Source organism: Sesamum indicum, linkage group LG11 (genome assembly GCF_000512975.1).
Source record: "Sesamum indicum cultivar Zhongzhi No. 13 linkage group LG11, S_indicum_v1.0, whole genome shotgun sequence".
Classification (NCBI taxonomy): domain Eukaryota; kingdom Viridiplantae; phylum Streptophyta; class Magnoliopsida; order Lamiales; family Pedaliaceae; genus Sesamum; species Sesamum indicum.
Genome location: NC_026155.1, coordinates 11,514,926 through 11,532,893, shown reverse-complemented (window position 1 = coordinate 11,532,893; position 17,968 = coordinate 11,514,926). Strand labels below are relative to the sequence as shown.

Sequence of the window (17,968 nt, the reverse complement as noted above, 5' to 3'; positions counted from 1 at the left end):
TGACTACCCTTGCTTGTGAATATATATCTCACTCCGTCCAAACAAGTTACCTGGTGTTTGTGGAATAATTTTTTTATGCGGGTATATATATATATATATATATATATATTTATCATAAACACATTTTATTACTATAAAAAAAACATATTAAGTCAACTGTAATCATTATATTATATTTCATAGTTCATACCTTTTACACATTACATCAATCATTATTATTATATGTTTATCTCACGTCAAATCACATACTAAAAAAAACATCTCATTCCATCTCATTTTTTCTTGTTGAAATGAGATGGGATGAAAACAAAAGCATTAACAGCTAAGCATTTTGGCTTGAGTTGGATTTTATCTGAAACGAGGAAAATTTGACAATTGGGCATCAAGGTTACCAGATTTATTTTACTGAAAAGGGCATATAGGATCAGTTCTGCAAACCTATTATGAATAGGCCAAACAACTGCCAAAAAGTATAAATTACTTTGGCGAAGAGTTGAGGTTCAGTATGACCAACGATATTCTAAATCTGAATCCGAAACCAAAGAAAAAGTGAAAGCTCTCAGATTTTATGGAACTTCTCACAGTCGCATCTTTCTACACACTATTAACTGAACTCATCAGGCGCACAAGATATACAGTTTTGAGTCTAAAACACAACTTAATGTGAACTGCACTAAGGAACTGGACAAAGTGAGCATGGACGCACCATTCCGAGGTCCTCTGGAGTAATCAAAAAATGCATTTGGTAAATGGTATCTCAGGTGGAAACTGTATTCTCCTGCACTTGAAGCTGGGATACAACTGATACTTTCGCAAGTCCAGACTCATTACAAACCACATATTGTTTTAACTGCATCTGTTCCAGAGACGCATTCATCCTCTAAAAACGGAATTGTCTTCCACACCGTCAACTTTACAGGGACATTTCTGTCACCTACAAAAAAGATAATTGCATCAAACGCCAGCCTTTCTACTTTCTAAAATCATATCAAGAAGTCGTACCTTCAGAGGCACCATGCTTCTCTGTGCAAATTGCAGCATAATGTGAATTAGCCAACTCTAAGAGCAAAAACTGCCAATTGCTTGTAAGGACAGTGGGGTTGTCAAAAGAATCGACAACTATTTCAGATGCCTGAGAGCAGTATTGACATATCATAACACAAAATAATGAATTCTAAACAATTCAATAAGGCCCAGGTAGGGGAGAAAAGCATGTCACTTGCAACTTTTAGAAACAATAAACAAAATGTATAGAGTAAAACAGAGGTCAAAAGCAGATTATTTTCTACCATACGAGGAGAATTGTACTTACAAGAAAAAGACATTTTGCACACAGAAGTAGAATTCAGGACATAACACCACATTGGTAACACATAACTATAATGTGATTTCTTCAGAAATTGTTGCCATCTTCCTTTCATATTTCTTTTACATGAACTTTTCGGCACAGATCAAAATTACAGAAAACCTTCTCTGTTCAAAATCCAGTAAGAAATCGCCTGAGGTACCTTGAGACTTGAACCTTCCAATTTATTGAAGCCTTCTTCTGGAACGCTCTTAGAGCGAATGGTAAATGTTTTGAAAGGTGCACCAGAAAACCCCTTTCCTAATGCTTTGACATATGCCTCCTGAAAATTATAACTTTTAGTGGAAAACCTTAATGTAAAGAAGGGTCTTTTACGTAGCTCCTTCAAGATGGATTTTTTCATGAATTCGGCCATTTATATACGTCCAAAATTTAAGAAAAAAGGAAGCTCAAATAATTTAATTGATGAGTAAAGACCTTGAGTGTCCATAATTTGATAAACTCCATTCGCTGAACTTGTGGGTCAGAAATGGCAGCTAAGAATTGAACTTCATGTTCAGAGAAATAACGTCGAGCAAAAGATAAGACATTGTGTTTAATACTCCGATGCTTTTCTTCCACATCAATACCGATCTACACTTGAAATGAAACAACACATGCGTCTCAGTTGATTAAATAGCAGCAGGTTAGGGAAAAGAATGATCCTTTAAGCAAGTGACCACCACTGTTGTAAAATCACAACAAAAAGAACAATAACTAACTTGAGAATTGACGGTCACTCCACAGGCTACCAAAGAAGAAGTGTGTGAGATGTTGAAATGCAGTGAAGGCGGATGCCAATCATCACTATATTGCCATTCCACCTGCCAACAGCCCAAATGTCAAATGGAAAGGTTCGCGACGTTGATACTGGAAAACCAAGGCCACCAAAGGTAATACAGAGTAAATCAAACTTGACCTCAGGCTTCCCGTGTATGTTTTTCCGGAACTTCAATGATCTGGGTGTAATTTCTGAGTTTATCTGATCTACCAAAACCAATATGGTCATGAGTGCCAAATTTCAAATATTCATATCATTTCACCACAAAATTGTATTTTTCAACTACTGCAAAATATTTCAAATATCAGCACGTGCTGCATAGAAACCCATTTATTACATTCAGCTCCTTCCTCTCTTAACCTCTCCGATCACTCAGAATTTATTGTTTCAAGTAGTGCATCGAGGTAGCAATAAACTTATTTGCATGAATCAGGATTTAAACTCTATGGTCGAGGAACACACACACAGTCACACTCTGAAAACTAAACATAAAGATAATAGTTTCAGTTCCATCACATACTCACATATATTCACAAAAAAAAAAAAAAAAGTAAAAAGCGCTTCAACAACCAAAAACACATCCACAATTACTCAAGAAAGAATTATGACATACATCTGGCAATCGTAGTGCGAACCAAGGCGCGTGCTAGCAAAGCACTCTTCCTCAGCTCCTCTCCCCCCATTTGCAACACGTTCTTCCTCTCACATGGCGACAGAATATCCAAATATTCCTTTAACAAAGATTCACTCTTCACTTCACTGGGTTTCATATACCATAGATGAGTCTCCCTAAAAGAAAACCAAAAAACAAATAAAAAATAAGAAAATGCCAAGTGCTTACAATCAATGCAAACATAGGAAAGAATTCACAGGCAAAAAAGAAGAGGATTTACATTGGAGCAGGGAGTTGAACTGGGATTAAAGAAGGTGAAGAATGGAAGAATGCTCTCTGAAAGCAATGCAACTTCATTCTTGAAACCCTATGCGCATTTGAAGAAAGGGGAAAAGGGCTGCATATAACTCAACAAGGAAAAGGCAGAATTGCAGAGATCAAAGAACTTTAGTGAAGGTGTTCGAGATTAGGGGACGAAGCGGATAGAGCGTCGGTCTCGCTCGACGTTTTGGCATCCGACAATTGGCGGCGGGGGAATCAATGAACGACGAGCAGAGGTTTGAGAAAGAAAAAATTTCTGAGTAAACGCTTTCAGCCTCTGTACTTCGTTTTGTTCATTGACGTTTTTTAATATTCCGTTCATTACATACAAATTACGGGTAAAATTCATTTTAGTCCCTGACTTTTAATTTAAATTTTAAAATAGTCCCTATCTTTTTACCCCATTTCAAATTAGTCCCTTCAATAATTTTTTACATATTTTTATTTGTTATTTACTTTTTATTTATGATTACAATTTGGTCCTTCTATTTTAAACTTAAAAAAATATAATCATTTTAATTGAAATACTTTATTGTTGGGTAATTATTCGAATTATAACTTTATTAATGATATATTAATATAATTATTTTGAATTTAATGAATTTATTGAATTTTTAAAATTAAAAAATATTTGAACAAATAAATTGGACAAAAAAGTTTGAATAAAATAGAGCAAAAGTATTTAAACAAAAACTTTTAAAATTAGAACACAAATAAAAGAATAAATATGTCAACTAAAATATTGAAAAATGGGGTATATAAAACCCCTATTTATTCGGGCGATCTTTTATTTTGAAGATCATCATTTTTTTTTCTTCAATTTTTTTTCCATTATTTTTAAATTATTTATTTAATTTTAATTTTTCTTTCTTCTCAGCTTTTATTTGTCTTTTTCTTCTTTAACACAAATTTTAATTATTTTATTTTTAAATTAACGTATATATTTTTAAAATGATTAATTCCTAAAATTTAAAGTTAAATGTGCACGAACAACCGAATAACTGTCCAATGATAAATTCTTTTAATTAAAACAATTATTATTTTCTAAGTTAATGTATGAAGGACCAAATTGCAATAAAAAGTGGAAAGTGAAGTACTACAATGACTTTTTGTAAAAAAAAAGAAAAATTTTATAGGGATAATATGGGAAAATTATTTATTGGAGGGACTAATTTGAAATGATTTAAAAAGACATGAATTATTTTAAAATTGAAATCAAATATCGGGGACTAATAATGCTTATTGGTTGCTGACTTCTTGTAATGATTTCTCATGAGACATTAGCAATTCTCCTGTAATGTAAGGTGTCAATATAATTTAACCTATGGCATGTATTTGTAAAATTTGGTCCCTAATAAAAAATGTTCTTGTAATTATAATTATAATATCAAAAAGTGTTTTGCAATTTTGTAAAGAATAGGGGTATTTGTGTTATTACATTTAATTTCAGGGGACGTGAAGATAATTTAGCTTTAATTTTAATTTATTGAACTTAATCCACACTAAAATTCATTATAAAATAATACTCCTCATTCAGACTTCCAATTAATAAGTTCAACAAAAATGAAATTAAATTACATTCACAGTCCAAAGTATTCCAAAGCTACTACAGATTCTTTACACAGAGATCAGATGTTCATTACCATGACAGGTAAAGGATACACAGAATCTGCCAGTGCAAGCTACAGAAGGGGTCTAAGCATGAGACTGACAAACTTGTAATAACTCCAAATCCAAGAATTCAATATAATATATAGTTGAATGAAACACAGACCCAAATGAAAATTAGAATGCAAATGATGGTTTCTGTTAGCTGGAAATAAGAACGATACTCGCCGCTCGTCCAGCAAAGCTTATGGTTTCATGACCTTCACCTCCAGGCCTCCGCTCGTTCTGTATGTGAATTTACACGGCTAATAATGCTTATTTCCTTGTTCTTTTCTGCGGTCTCATTTGCATGAACGACTGCTCGAGGGGTATGCCTTTTTGATCCTTTCTTGACACTATTTGAGTTGCTTGGCTGGCCGGATTTCGTCCTCCGGATTCTTGATTGAGTTCTCCCACTGCCCATGGAAGTGTTCCCGCCCTCAAGTCCATCCTTTGTTGTCCCACGACAATTTGGAATATCAACAGAGCCATTATCAGCCGCGTGTTCCTTTGCATCAGGTAAGATATTCTCGGTGGAACTTAGAAAGTCATGAGTTTTGTTGTCAGTTTTAGGCTCAGCCTGAGAAGAACTATAGTTAATACTGTCATTTGGCTTTGGTTCTTTCACTATTTTGACTTGTTCATCCTCACTTACGTCATCGGCCTCAAGATTTAACGATCTCACTAGACTGTGATGCCCATCTTCATTGGAAGGCTCTAACTGCAACAGCGGACCAGCTTCAAATGCAGAATCCTCTCTTTCTCTCAAGGTTTTGACAATCAAAGTCTTGAGAAAATTCATTACTTGGACGGCATACATCAATGCGGTCAGAGGATCCGACATCTGCCGCAAGCCAAATTATCAGTACTTGAACCAAAACCAAAAGCACAGGAAAAGGCCCAGCACTTGTTACTTTCAAGTAATTATGGATTCTATGGTTAAGAAATTCCGGTATTTCTGCTCACCTGAGTCATATTTGGAGCAAAGACCATGGCAACATTACGTGCGTTCATCTTGTTCAGATGCTCGAACTGGGCAACATCAGCCATAAGATTAATTGCCCAATCTAGCAGTGCTGCTTCTGTTGGTGGAAGGAGCCTCACAAGCTGAGTGCACTCATCTTCTGATTGCGCCTGCATCACCTGATCTGGTGACAGAGAATCCAATACCCCTCTCGGTAGTTCTCTAAACCAGGCCTATGAAGAACCAATATGTAGAATTATGTACTAAGTAGGAGGATTAAGCTAGCATTCTTTTTTCATACAACTAAAAAAGAACTAGTGAGTTGGAATGAAATGGTTTGTATGCCTCGATGCAAATATTGAAAATTTTCACATTTTCACCCGTAGTGATGATATTTTTTGAAGTATGATAAGGTGGAAAAGTACCTTAATTAGACCAGCTAAACAATGAACATCGATGTTATCTGGAATCAGTCCATTATTTAGTTGTTCCCTGACATACTCTTCCTGCCCATTCTCTGGATTGATTCTGAAGATTCCTTCTGACTGCAGATGGGAGGAAGGAAAGTTGATTCACTTATTAATTTAAACAGTATAATATGTCATCAAATATTTTCTGTACATCGCGTTACCTGCAGGCCTCCTTGTGAGTACAAGCGTCTTTGCATCATAAGCAGTATAGTAGGCACGCAATTACCTCTGGAGTCAAAAGAAAGCTGCATGGACTCTGTCGAGACTCCAAATACTCTCGTACTATGCAAAAGGAGAAAATATTGAAGTCAATACATTGTGGATCAACTTAGAAGTAACGGCAAGAATTTGCTGGCTATGAATTTTCCAACTGTAAGACCATAAACTTGAAATTTACAACCAGGTTATTTGGGCTGCAAAGGTGCTAAAGGATAAGAATTAGCATGGAAAGCACATTTTAACGGTATCTGTTCCAGCACAGCATTAAATATGGACCTCTATCAAAGCATAAAATATGTGATGATCTTCTCAAGACATGAAAGTCAAAGCTTAAGTAATGACAATCTTCTTAAACTAGTTGACGGTTTTGTGATAGAACAGGATGTGAAATGAGTCTGGATCTTCTGTTGGATTTTTATGTTACAATTTGTATTTCACTTCAATAAGGAAAGCCAAGCGAATGTGATTGGAGATTCATGGACATGTGATGCCGAAAAAAATGAATCGAATGTATAACTTTATATCGACTTTCAAGTAAATCATCTTTTCATTTTCAGTATTGACTCTTCTTAAATACAAATCATCGTGGAAGTTTTTCTTCTTTTCTTTTTTATTTATCATTGATTATACTGCACAAAAATAGAATCACAAAAGTTTGTTGGCGGACATGAGGTGCCACCGTAGTTTCTCATGAAACATAACAAATTTGAGAAACGCTCCAGTTTCCTTACATTATAGGCAAGTTATTTGCTTCTTCACTTTACTCATCTCTGATGGTTCTAAAACATAAAATTTACAAAAAAAAAAAAAAATTCTGCTTGTTCCGATTGAAATGGATAAGTGACATTAATGATATTATCAAGCAAGATTACAGCATCCTTCACCAAATTGCAGGAATAACAACTTTAATATAGATCAAATATTTCTATAAAGTTCTATATTACCTTTACTTTGCACATAACCACACGTTTGAACTTTGAAGATACTCCCTTAAGAATTAAGTATGACATGGTTTGGAACTTCCTCCAAAGAAAGTAAAGCGTCTAAACGCTTCTATACTTACAAATTCTCAAAATCACCAAATATAGCATGCTCCATATAGAAGACAAAAGAAAGCAAAAGCACTTATCATTACACTGTGATGCAGCAGATATGGCTATTTCCCAGTAATAGACTTGCCAAAACTTTACCAAAAAAAGAAACTTATTAGGACCCAAAATTTCCGCCAATCTATCACAAAAACTGAACTCCAGTATAAGTTTCAAGAAAGAAAACACTGAGAAAGAATGACAGACAAAAGATGCAAAAGGTTCTGGGGGTGGAGAAAACTGACCTGGCACTAGGAGGCCTCCTGGGAACTTCAGGTTCAAACTCAACAGGGAGTCCAAGAAACCCATTAAACCTATCAAAAGTGACATGAGCAACATGCCTTACATTCGTAGGCCACCCAATTTCCATCAGCTGCTCTTCAACCCCAACCCCACTTACACTTGTGCAACCCACCAAAGATTTCCTCAAGATGGCCACCAAAACTGCCAAAACAGACAGCTGATTCCCTTCCACCCCTTCTCTTATCTGCCCAGCACCGCAACTTCTCCTGCACAAATTAGCTGCAAGATTACTGGTAATAAGGGAGTCATGGTCGAGAAAAGTCTGTTGGGGCAGCCCATCATTGCTCGTGGGTGTTATACATGAAATGGAGCTTGATGGTGAAGACAGCTGAGGTGGGGAATGCAGAATGTCTGTCATTTCCTCCCACCTCCACCCCCTTTAAAATGAGAATGCGTGTTGTGTGTGTTTCAAGATTGGATTTTTATGGGGTGTTTGATATTGATATTGATATTGATTTGGAGGGAATGAATAGAATAGCAAGAGTTTGGTGGGTTTTCTTGATTTTAGCGTATTTTAGTTAATGATGGGGTTGGTGGTGGATTAATGCTGAGGAGAAGAAGAGAAGAACAAAATGGGAGGTTTGGGGATGAGATGAGATTGTTAGGGATTTTTGTTGAGTAGAGTTGGATTCAAGTAAAGGTTCTCCGGAAGGTGAGACTTATACATCATCATATTCATATTCATTCTTATACTTACAACCTTTTTCTTCCAACCCCCCATGCTCTCTCTGTACTTTGTTTGATACGACAACGTTTGTTTACTGTTTGCAAGCTGGGATTTTGTGCATGGTTTCACTCTATCCACAAACAGTACATCCCATGTACAACAAATTCACAATCCTGAGATGTGGCCAAAAATTATTTACAAGATTTTTTAGTCATCTTTCTTATTTGAGTTTATTTCTGAATTAATTTTCCTTTTCCAAATCAATTCACAATACGAACAAACATAGTTACACATACCTCTCCGTCTCTATCGAACGCTCAAATCAGCATACGAGAATTTGAGAGTAAACAATTATATAACAAACTCGAACATTCTATATACATATGTATATAGATATATATGGTTTCTAAATATGAGAATAATTGTACGGTTGTATTTATTATATCTTTTACATGCATCAACAAAAATCACATCTTTCAAACTAATTATCCAAATTAACTAATTCAATGTACCCCTCTCCTTATTTAACTTTTCTTACTCATGGGGCTCGTGGTGAAAAAAGGGAGTGAAAGGTGAGAGAGGAGCTTATTTATGGTACCTCTACTCCTACATATCTATTCATTTTATTGCAAGTCATAGCTTGGTGGCATTCTAGAGTCAGTTATTAATGTACGGCTATATGTATCTTAATAATCAATTAAGAATGTTTAGTATTAAGCTCTTCTTTTATTACACAACTACCTCCACCATATTGTAATAACTGCATTTTGATCTGGAAAGCTTTTGGACATATATTGTACGGCTGTCAATTTGGGAGAGGTAGAAACCAAGAAAACAACATCCATCCCAACTTCCATACCATACTCTAATGTTTAAACTTTAAAGTACTATTGCCAAATTGCAACTTTTCTTTTTTTTTTTTTTTGGAGAATGGTTGTCGATTTTAATTTATTAAGATGTTAATAGCTACATGAAAATTATTTACTACACTCACTCAAATAATAGTATGCTCGTTAAAGCTCAATTGCGACATCAATATAAAAATTTGATTAGAAAACTCAAATTTTATTTGGGATTTATACAAAAATATAATTTATTTGGATGATGTAATGACAAACATGATCAGATTAGGTGGCAATTAATTATAATGCATTGCCAATAAATGAACTGAAAATCCGTTCTGAGTACATTAAAGGTTATGTAGAGTTGGGTGTTTTTTTAACTTTATTTGTGGTGCACTCATTCCCAATTAAGACATTTATTTTGGGTGGATTGAATTGGGAGACACAAAGACGAAGAGACACAACACTCCCCACTTTACATAAATTTCCTTTACATGTCAATTGGAGCGTCTTCCGACCAAGATGAAATAGAATAATATATTGTTGAGGATTGAGGCCCAATTAATATTCCAATTTTGTTGATATTAAAAATAAAAAGGAGTTTTCTATATATATAAATTGAAAAGAAATGGAGAAAAAGGCGTGTTTATTTTGGCCTTTGCTCCAATTCCAATGGCGACGGATTCTGTTAAGGAGAGAGAGAGAGAAGCAAAAAGTGAAAAGTTGATTTGGGTCTGTGCTTGCGGTTTGCAAGGAACAAAAAAGGAGGAGCGGCTCCGTATTTGTAGTTTCTAAGCTTTGACCGAGTTTGACCCTTGTCAGTTGGAATTGGGTAATGTATCCACTTCCATTTCCACTCCAATTGTTTCAAATTTAAATACCACCTACGTAAACCCTTCCTGTGAGTTGTATAACCCTAACTATTTCAAATATTTTAACCCTAATTTTAATTATATTTCATTAAGTATCCACGGATTTCAAATTCTTTTGATACAAAATCAATTGAAATTGTTTATCCAAATCTTTCGTTAAAACCTAAGCTTAAATCCATCATCCCGTATGGGTATGGCATGGTCTTCTCATAAACTCTTCCCTCCTTTACTTTATCCTTTCCCCTTAATATCTTTAAGCAAGACCACAACCCAAAATATTAAACTTTTAACCAAAACTTCATTATAATTCTCCATTTCATCTCGAGTCTCACTTTTTTCTGTTATGACTTGCCACCATTTCATTGAAGAGGACGGAAATTAACAGCATAAACCTGGAGATGACAAGGAATACATAAATAGGAATTTCTCATCATATGGCAATGGCATACTGGTGTACAAACAGCAAGCAAATGTGCAATTATATAATACACCCTTTGTCCTGATTCCAATGGAAAAGATTTTTTCAGGACATTTTGGCAATAAGGGCCCCACAGCCTCCAAGTTACATTCCAAATCATACCGTTGGATACAATTGATCTAGCAAGCAACCTTATCATTTTCGAGACGTGCCAACAGAAATGAGTAGCATAATGTTGAAATTACTACAACTTCGGCATCCAAGATTGGACCCGTGCTTAAAAATGTACAACTATTGTGCTCTATTAACTGGCTCGAGGGCTTCAACTGTCACCACACTGTTTCCCCTAATGACCTGCAATAGAAGCAAGCGTAAACAGTTGCTGAGTTTGACAATCACATGCTGATGAAAATTGAAGTTCATGCAACAACAAGGAGCTGAATGAGACTCACCACCATGCCTATGTCAGTTTTCTCGTTTCCATTCACTTCAACAGTGTTGTCAACCACAAGGTTCATGAATTGATCAAAACCGCGAAGGGTTCCAACCACCATACGGTTGGCATTAAGCTTTACTGAAATACAGTATCACAAAATAAATATCAACAACCATAAGTGGAAAAAAATAAATGATAACCGAAACACAAAAATAGCACTCAACAGCATAACTCATGACACCGTACAATGAAATTTTTAGATAGCATTCAAGATCAATAAAAATGGTGTAATGTTCAAGATGCAAAAGTATTTTTGCTACAAACTGCATATTCTGACAATCAAAGCCTGTCATTCGTGGAGTTTTCTAAAGGAGCTGCATCCGTGGACTTGAAATGACATGGTAGTCCAAGATTGAAGAAAGAAAGAAAACTAGACACACATGTCCAACAATTTTGGCATGCCTATTAGACGTGTCAATACCCACAAAAAAAAATATTATGTGATACAAAAACATAACACGTTAAACTCTCATATATTTGATTATGGGGTTATACGTCGATACTTTTCTAGATTTAACCATATACCCAATGTATTGAGGACCTATTTGGCATACATCTATCTACATTGCAATTTTAACACTTCAAGATAGTATAGCAACAAGCTCTGATGCTAGCATTCAAAATGTAGGCTGCAGCTAAATAATACTCCAATAAAGTGACAGTGTCTGACTCTCACACCCCTAATTTATTAAAGAACTAATACCAATATTGTTTCTTAAAAATGAGCATGTCATTGAGCAAACTTATACCACAGAACTAAATCATAGAATGAAAACATAAAAACTATAGCTTTTGAACAAGAGCACCCAGAACCTCTAGACAAAAAATAAAATAACTAGAATTTTAACTACTTCCTATATATAACAGTTCGGTAGGAAAATACACATGAGAATGATTGTAGGCAAGTCTATCTGGCTTCGAAATGATTAGTAACAAACAATTTCACTTTTTATAAACAAAAAACAAAAATCAGTCAAAATCAGAAGTTTCAGTTTCTCTGTCACGCTCCCCTCCACAGTTCCTCCAAACTAAGCAAGTTGTAGAACCTTCATCAATCTAAAACATCGCACAAATCCATGTTTCAAATTGCTAACATAAAGTTTACATATAGGTTCTTGCAATATAGTATACTATCTGAAAATTAGGCACTTTTGAGCATTCATGTTCAAGGGTCCAAAACTATATTGTACAATCAACGGGAGCAAACAGCAAATAGAATTAAATGCCAATAGCACACACAATCAAATTCATCACCAAATATGAGCTATTTTTCAGTAAAAACTTATCATCAACTTTACCATATCACCAGCCATACCAAACTTCACCAAAATCCTAAATTGGTAAGCCATATTGTGCATTACATAAAAGCCACAAAATTGGAAATAAAACATTTCTAAATGGCAGCACCAGTAGCCCACACCAAAACATGATTTTCAAGAAAACAAACAAAAATGAAAACGGAGGACTCACTCTGTAGCTTCTTGTCCATGTACCTGCCATTAGATAACCAAAAAGTCAAAAAAAAAAAAATCAAAGCTTTTACTAAGCATAAATAAAATGCAAAAATAGGTAACGAACAAAATTCAACAATTAGCTGCAAAAGCTTACTTCTTGAGATCCGGAGGCTGTCCCGATCTGCTCATGGCGAAATCCTAGAGAGAGCGTGAAAAGCGATTTCTGGGTTTATCGCGCTTCAAAACCCTAGAATTAGAAATTGAAGGCAAAAGACGTGGAAAACTTTTGGGCTGAAATTTTTATATGAATGTTTTAGACCATAATGGGCTGGATCCCGCAATTCTATTTAATTACCTGTGGGCTGTTTTATTTGGCCCAATTAGGGAAACTAGAAAATTGGGCTTATCCCAAAAGATGGATTTGCCTATTATCCCATTAGTAATATATGAAATTTGTTTTCAAAGTCAAAATTTTCCACAAATGAGTATTTACAATAACTTACACTTTTATGGTAAAAATAAAATGGTAAAGAAAATTATAAGTGAAGCAATAGTTAAAATTTTGAATATTTAAAAACAAAAATGAAAAGTCTTGTAAAAAAAATAAAAGTGAAAAGTTAAAAAAATTTGAAGTTGGAATATTTGTAGGAAAAAAAAAATTATAATATTAATAATAAGCTACAGACATTGCTTGTAATTTTTTATTTAAATTCATCTAATTTAATAAAAGTATAAGTTATAAATAAAAATTGTTTTCCAATTTATTTTTAATAATAAATTCATAAACACTTATTTTAAGTGGCTGCAAACATTTTATTGATTTGTGTAAATAAGAATGCATATTATTGGTGGGATCATCTATAGGCTGCAAATCCAAACAGATTGAAATATATTAATTAACTAGGGAGTAGAAATTATATACCATGTCTATGTATCAATGAAAGTAACGTTATTGACATGTTGGTACTTATTTCACTTCATTTTTACACGCAACAGTGCAATTGACAATGATCAGAGTTGGTTTTTCAACTTATTCGAACCTATGACCTCTCAAGACAATAGCATTCTCTACTACGTGCAATAAAGAAGAAAGCGTCAAGCAAGCACATACACCTATAGAAACATACAACATACTTAAACTAATTAGTCATTGTCGTACGCGATCTCTGTGAGTATATAAAAAAGAACTATAGTGTGGGATGAAGAGAAAGAAGAAACTTGTAAAAATTGTGAGAAGAAATAAATGTGGAGTAAAGTAAGAGAGAAAAATAATTATAATTATGGGTTTATTGAAACTATAAAAGTTTGTGAGGGGAAAAAAAACATAAACCCTCCTCCGAGAAGGCACAATAATTTTGCTTCGTGCATGATCTATTCGTAATATATACATGATTGTTATTTAACATTCTCTTGTGGAAAAATAAAGTCCTACATCAAGGTAGGCACAAAAGGCACCCGATAAACCCTCCTCCACAGAGCCACCCTCATAAAAAGTCCTGCTCCATACTGGCACGAAGTAAACTCTCTTCTTATTTCCAGGCATGCGTAAGCTACTAATATTTTTTTACAGGAATTCAAAAAAAAAAAAACGAGAAAAGAAAAGTTCATTTTTCAGACCCCACCTTTGAAGACTTCTACTCTAATAAGTATTGAAATCTCCACTTATTAGAGTGGGGGGAGGCTATTGACGTACATAAAAAAAATAGATTGGCAAAAGAAGGGTTGAAGCATCCCCTTACTCAGATTATGATCAAAACCCGATAAATATTCGATCCAAAAGGTCCACACACTTGGCAGTCCACTCTCCCATGTGGCATCTCATCAACCTCGAGGTTAGTATCCATATTGGACCACATCAGCCCTAGGAAGACCCCCTTAACAACTAGGACAACCCAAAAGAAGGGATGCGCCTCCAAGACCTAGGACTCCCAAACTTAGAAGGACTCGCCGCAAAATATGAATCCTCACATGAAAGGAGTCCTCCCTTAAGCAAAGACGTGTTGTTGTGAGCTAATCAGTTAAAGATAAGATCGAATCTTGCCTTATCTCCACATATTTCGCCCCTTTTTTTTCCGAGAATAAAGGAGGTGTGCAGAATCCCAGCCTAGGGGGACGCCCTCTCTGTATATACAAGTGTAGTTCTCCAACAGGGGCATTTCAATCCCTCTACGAGGATACCCTCCAAAACCTGAAAAACCACTCTCTAGTCTTGCTTTAGAATTCGAATTGCACTTTTAGCGCAATTTCTCGCACGAAATTGTTTTACTCTATCACAATTTCTCATTACATTTTATTCCTTATGATTATTTTTCTCGTAAACCTGATACTAACTTGGATATCAGAGTGCTAATGCCTTTTTTGCAGATCCCCCTTTAGGATTTGTATTCATTTCGGCTAAATTTTCAGCATAGTTCATATCAATTAAACTCTTATAATTTTTGAACGCATCAATAATAATATAGATATCGGAATAAAAAGGCAAAAAATAATAAAAATAAATGTTATGAAAGACCATATACTAGAATATGACCATTTAAGTTTCTAATTATGTCGTCCCACCAAATCTTTTAAACTTTTTTTCCTCCTGTTAAGCAAAATTGATGTAAAGTTTACCCAACGAATTCTCAACGCTTACGCATGCATGCACAAGCATGCTTTTAGTTCTACTCATAGCCATCATTACTCAACTAACTAGTTGAATTTTGTGTTGTAAATTGTATTGCATTTTCAAGAATTCTACTTCATTTAACATACACATACTATGTAGACAAAATATTTTTTTAAATAGAATACATGATATTATTTTTATACACATAAAGTATATATATTGAACAAAATATAAGATACAATAAGATTCGGAATAAAAATCCAAGCCCTCTAATAAATTTTCGAAATATATAAAATACTGGAGTCTGATTTTATTTTGAAAATGAAATTTAATAATCCAGCCCGAGTCAACTGTTACAGATTTCTGACCCTATGTAGGTCATTTTCCTTGCTATTATTTCTTTATTTCTGATGATTTTTCATGCCAGTTGCAACTTGCAAATACTCTATGGGAGTAGAAGTAGCAAAAACAGTGTAAGTAGCCGACTTTGCTTACTCTTTTTTCGAGCAAAAATTTCATAGTACACTTCGCAGGTTTCTGCCCTCTTGCCTGAAAACTGAAGTGGTAGTTGACTAAATTTTATTCGCTCAAAAGAGGATAGGAGTAACAAGTATTGGAGTACTATTGGTCCTATAAATGCTTTCTATGCTCTTTCTTGATCTTTTGCTCTGATATTTAAATTTTATTGCACACATTAAATTTAGTCTGTTTTTGACCGAGTCGTTGGTTTCTTTTTTATGACAAAAACCTAGGTGAAGCTACACTATTCTTATGGTCATATTATGAATTTTCACCTGATTTCAATCATGAAAATTACTATATCTCAAAATTTTGAATTAAACAATAATCAAAATTTTGTTGAGGCACTAATCAAAATTAAATAAAAAGATAATTATATTTGCACCATTGGTTTATGGTCTGTTTATATAAACTACCTCACTCCTTCTTATATAATGATGGTAATGCTTTTGGAAGGTGCATGTATGATTTTCCAAAAATCAGGAGTATGATTTGTGTAAATGATGTTGATGTTTTCGTTGGGTGTATGTGAAATTATTTAAAAAATATGAATAGTTTATTAAACAAATCATAAATCAGGAAATGTAAATGTAATTAATCGTATAAAATTATTCTAATTTTACTGATCGAAAATATAATTTTTAGTTGAATTTATTACTAGCTTCGTTATCATAACAAGACAAAAAGATCCTAACAAAACCACAGGGTCAACTACAAACCCAAAGAGGATTTACTGTTCAAAGGCAAGAACTAAGGCCACCTTAATTAGTACATGCTACATTATCCAATCTGATCAGTTGATAAGTCAAATATTTCAATGCAGAAAAACCACTTGACAAGAACAAAACTCCCCACAATCATGCCTCTCTCCACTCCATTTTCTTGCTGTCCAAAAGGTCAAAAGACACGACCACCTTTGCAAACATTTCCCTCCCCACCACACTACATAAAACCAACCCCACCCCACAGTTTCCCTCCACAAACTGTTCCATTTCTTCTCCTCCAACCAAAAGAAGCTAAATTTCCTCAACATCCGTAACATGCTAGGAAAAAAACTAGGTCCCATGAAGAAACTAGCCAGGAAGGTTAAGTTCATGGGCGGTGCCACCGGTGGGCGGCCATGTTACAAGCCCATGTCCCGCGACAACGACGGCTGCTCCTCCCCCAAGACGCCTACCGGGACATTCCCTGTGTACGTGGGAGAGAAGCGGCAGAGATTTGTCGTCCCGATGAGCTACCTTTCTCACCCTTTGTTCAAGATTATGTTGGACAAGGCGTACGACGAGTTCGGGTTCGAGCAGAGGAATGGCCTGGCTGTGCCATGCAGCGTCCATGCGTTCTTGGAAGTGATTAGCGCGGTAGAATGCTGCAATGGGGGTTTTGATTTTGGGGACATGGTGGATGAGTTTCTTTAGCCAAGTGATTATGGGACGATTGTCGATCCATCATTGATCGTCTCTTAGAATTAACGTCTAGGACTTTGTGAATGTACATTAATTAGTTCTTCATGACAGAATGAAGTTTTGTAAGAGTTCCAGATCGTCATAAAACAGTAATTTCAGAAGAAAATACACAATTTTAGTGCATTAATTTTTGCAGAGTTGAGACTTGATGAAGATTAAAGAATAATGCCATACAGTATTATCAAATTCTGTAATTAATTACATCTCTTGGTGGTGAATATTGTTGCATGCCCGAGGCAACATGAAAATTTCTTATCCAAATTAAACCAAATCAATCACAGCAAGTATAATACATTTATTATTTGATTGATTACTTTTCTGAATTATATAAACTAATTAATCACACCACAGCTGTAATATATTTGTTGTATAGTTCAGAGAAAGTGACCAATCAAATAACAAGTATGATATATTTGTCTTATAAGTGATTTGATTCACCTAAACCTGATTTGAATAAAAAGTTTCGGTTAGTTCTAAAAATTTGAAGAAAAAAATAATAAAACATTTATAGAAAGAATAAGGGTATAATTAATAATCATACCAATTATAAGAAGATCATCCCATTTGATCATCCTAGTCTTAGATGATTTTTAGCATCAACAATTGAGATTTTCAGCGTTTGAATCAATCAAGTCAATAATATCAAACGTGAATCCTTATCGTATTATACTATTTTTTTCAGTTCCAAATGAACAAATCTATCCCTTTTTGGCGTTTTCAATGTTTAAACCCTAAATCAAACACCTAAATCATTCCAAAGTATAACGTTGGACGAATCCACTCCACCTAAATAACAAGCATATATATATGCATGAAAGAAGTTTCAATCGGACCAAGAATGCTTTTTCCAAACAGACAGCTCGCAGGTTGACAAAACG

At 34.7% G+C, this 17,968-nt stretch overlaps 4 protein-coding genes across 5 annotated transcripts; 1 reads left to right on the top strand and 3 right to left on the bottom strand.

The window, feature by feature from the left end:
- On the bottom strand, positions 382-3,341 carry LOC105174046 (4'-phosphopantetheinyl transferase HetI). Of its 2 annotated transcripts, XM_011096011.2 has the most exons (8): positions 3,020-3,341; positions 2,740-2,915; positions 2,265-2,332; positions 2,068-2,169; positions 1,784-1,939; positions 1,509-1,628; positions 1,003-1,132; positions 382-934 (listed from the first exon to the last, which is right to left on the bottom strand). In XM_011096011.2, exons 1-8 carry the CDS (start codon positions 3,094-3,096, stop codon positions 828-830), a joined length of 936 nt encoding a protein of 311 aa, XP_011094313.1. In that variant the 5' UTR covers positions 3,097-3,341; the 3' UTR covers positions 382-827. The 2 variants fall into 2 exon arrangements, 1 of the variants encoding a protein (XP_011094313.1); XR_002287991.1 differs by lacking the exon at positions 382-934 and having other exon boundaries at positions 1,008-1,132; positions 1,313-1,628.
- Positions 4,597-8,471, bottom strand: LOC105174045 (rho GTPase-activating protein 5). The gene is made up of 5 exons (XM_011096009.2): positions 7,694-8,471; positions 6,303-6,423; positions 6,097-6,216; positions 5,674-5,904; positions 4,597-5,551 (listed from the first exon to the last, which is right to left on the bottom strand). Exons 1-5 carry the CDS (start codon positions 8,107-8,109, stop codon positions 4,931-4,933), a joined length of 1,509 nt encoding a protein of 502 aa, XP_011094311.1. The 5' UTR covers positions 8,110-8,471; the 3' UTR covers positions 4,597-4,930.
- LOC105174044 (probable small nuclear ribonucleoprotein G) lies at positions 10,542-12,783 on the bottom strand. The gene is made up of 4 exons (XM_011096008.2): positions 12,655-12,783; positions 12,517-12,539; positions 11,003-11,124; positions 10,542-10,904 (listed from the first exon to the last, which is right to left on the bottom strand). The coding sequence occupies exons 1-4, from the start codon at positions 12,687-12,689 to the stop codon at positions 10,842-10,844; spliced, it is 243 nt and encodes an 80-aa protein (XP_011094310.1). The 5' UTR covers positions 12,690-12,783; the 3' UTR covers positions 10,542-10,841.
- On the top strand, positions 16,692-17,042 carry LOC105174043 (auxin-induced protein X15). The gene has a single exon (XM_011096007.2). It carries the CDS (start codon positions 16,692-16,694, stop codon positions 17,040-17,042), a length of 351 nt encoding a protein of 116 aa, XP_011094309.2.

What these genes read in the sequence shown, in the direction of transcription:
- LOC105174043 (XM_011096007.2), top strand. Translation starts at nt 16,692, where the DNA reads ATGAAGAAACTAGCCAGGAAGGTTAAGTTCATGGGCGGTGCCACCGGT.
- LOC105174044 (XM_011096008.2), bottom strand. Translation starts at nt 12,689, where the DNA reads ATGAGCAGATCGGGACAGCCTCCGGATCTCAAGAA. An exon ending in CAGCCTCCGGATCTCAAGAA is followed by an intron (nt 12,540 to 12,654) that starts GTAAGCTTTTGC and finishes ATCTAATGGCAG; the next exon opens with GTACATGGACAAGAAGCTAC. An exon ending in CATGGACAAGAAGCTACAGA is followed by an intron (nt 11,125 to 12,516) that starts GTGAGTCCTCCG and finishes ACTGTATTTCAG; the next exon opens with TAAAGCTTAATGCCAACCGT.
- LOC105174045 (XM_011096009.2), bottom strand. Translation starts at nt 8,109, where the DNA reads ATGACAGACATTCTGCATTCCCCACCTCAGCTGTCTTCACCATCAAGC. An exon ending in AGGAGGCCTCCTAGTGCCAG is followed by an intron (nt 6,424 to 7,693) that starts GTCAGTTTTCTC and finishes CCTTTTGCATAG; the next exon opens with TACGAGAGTATTTGGAGTCT. An exon ending in GTTTAGCTGGTCTAATTAAG is followed by an intron (nt 5,905 to 6,096) that starts GTACTTTTCCAC and finishes GGTTCTTCATAG; the next exon opens with GCCTGGTTTAGAGAACTACC.
- LOC105174046 (XM_011096011.2), bottom strand. Translation starts at nt 3,096, where the DNA reads ATGAAGTTGCATTGCTTTCAGAGAGCATTCTTCCATTCTTCACCTTCT. An exon ending in TCGCACTACGATTGCCAGAT is followed by an intron (nt 2,333 to 2,739) that starts GTATGTCATAAT and finishes TGGTTTTGGTAG; the next exon opens with ATCAGATAAACTCAGAAATT. An exon ending in TGGAAGGTTCAAGTCTCAAG is followed by an intron (nt 1,133 to 1,508) that starts GTACCTCAGGCG and finishes TACTGCTCTCAG; the next exon opens with GCATCTGAAATAGTTGTCGA.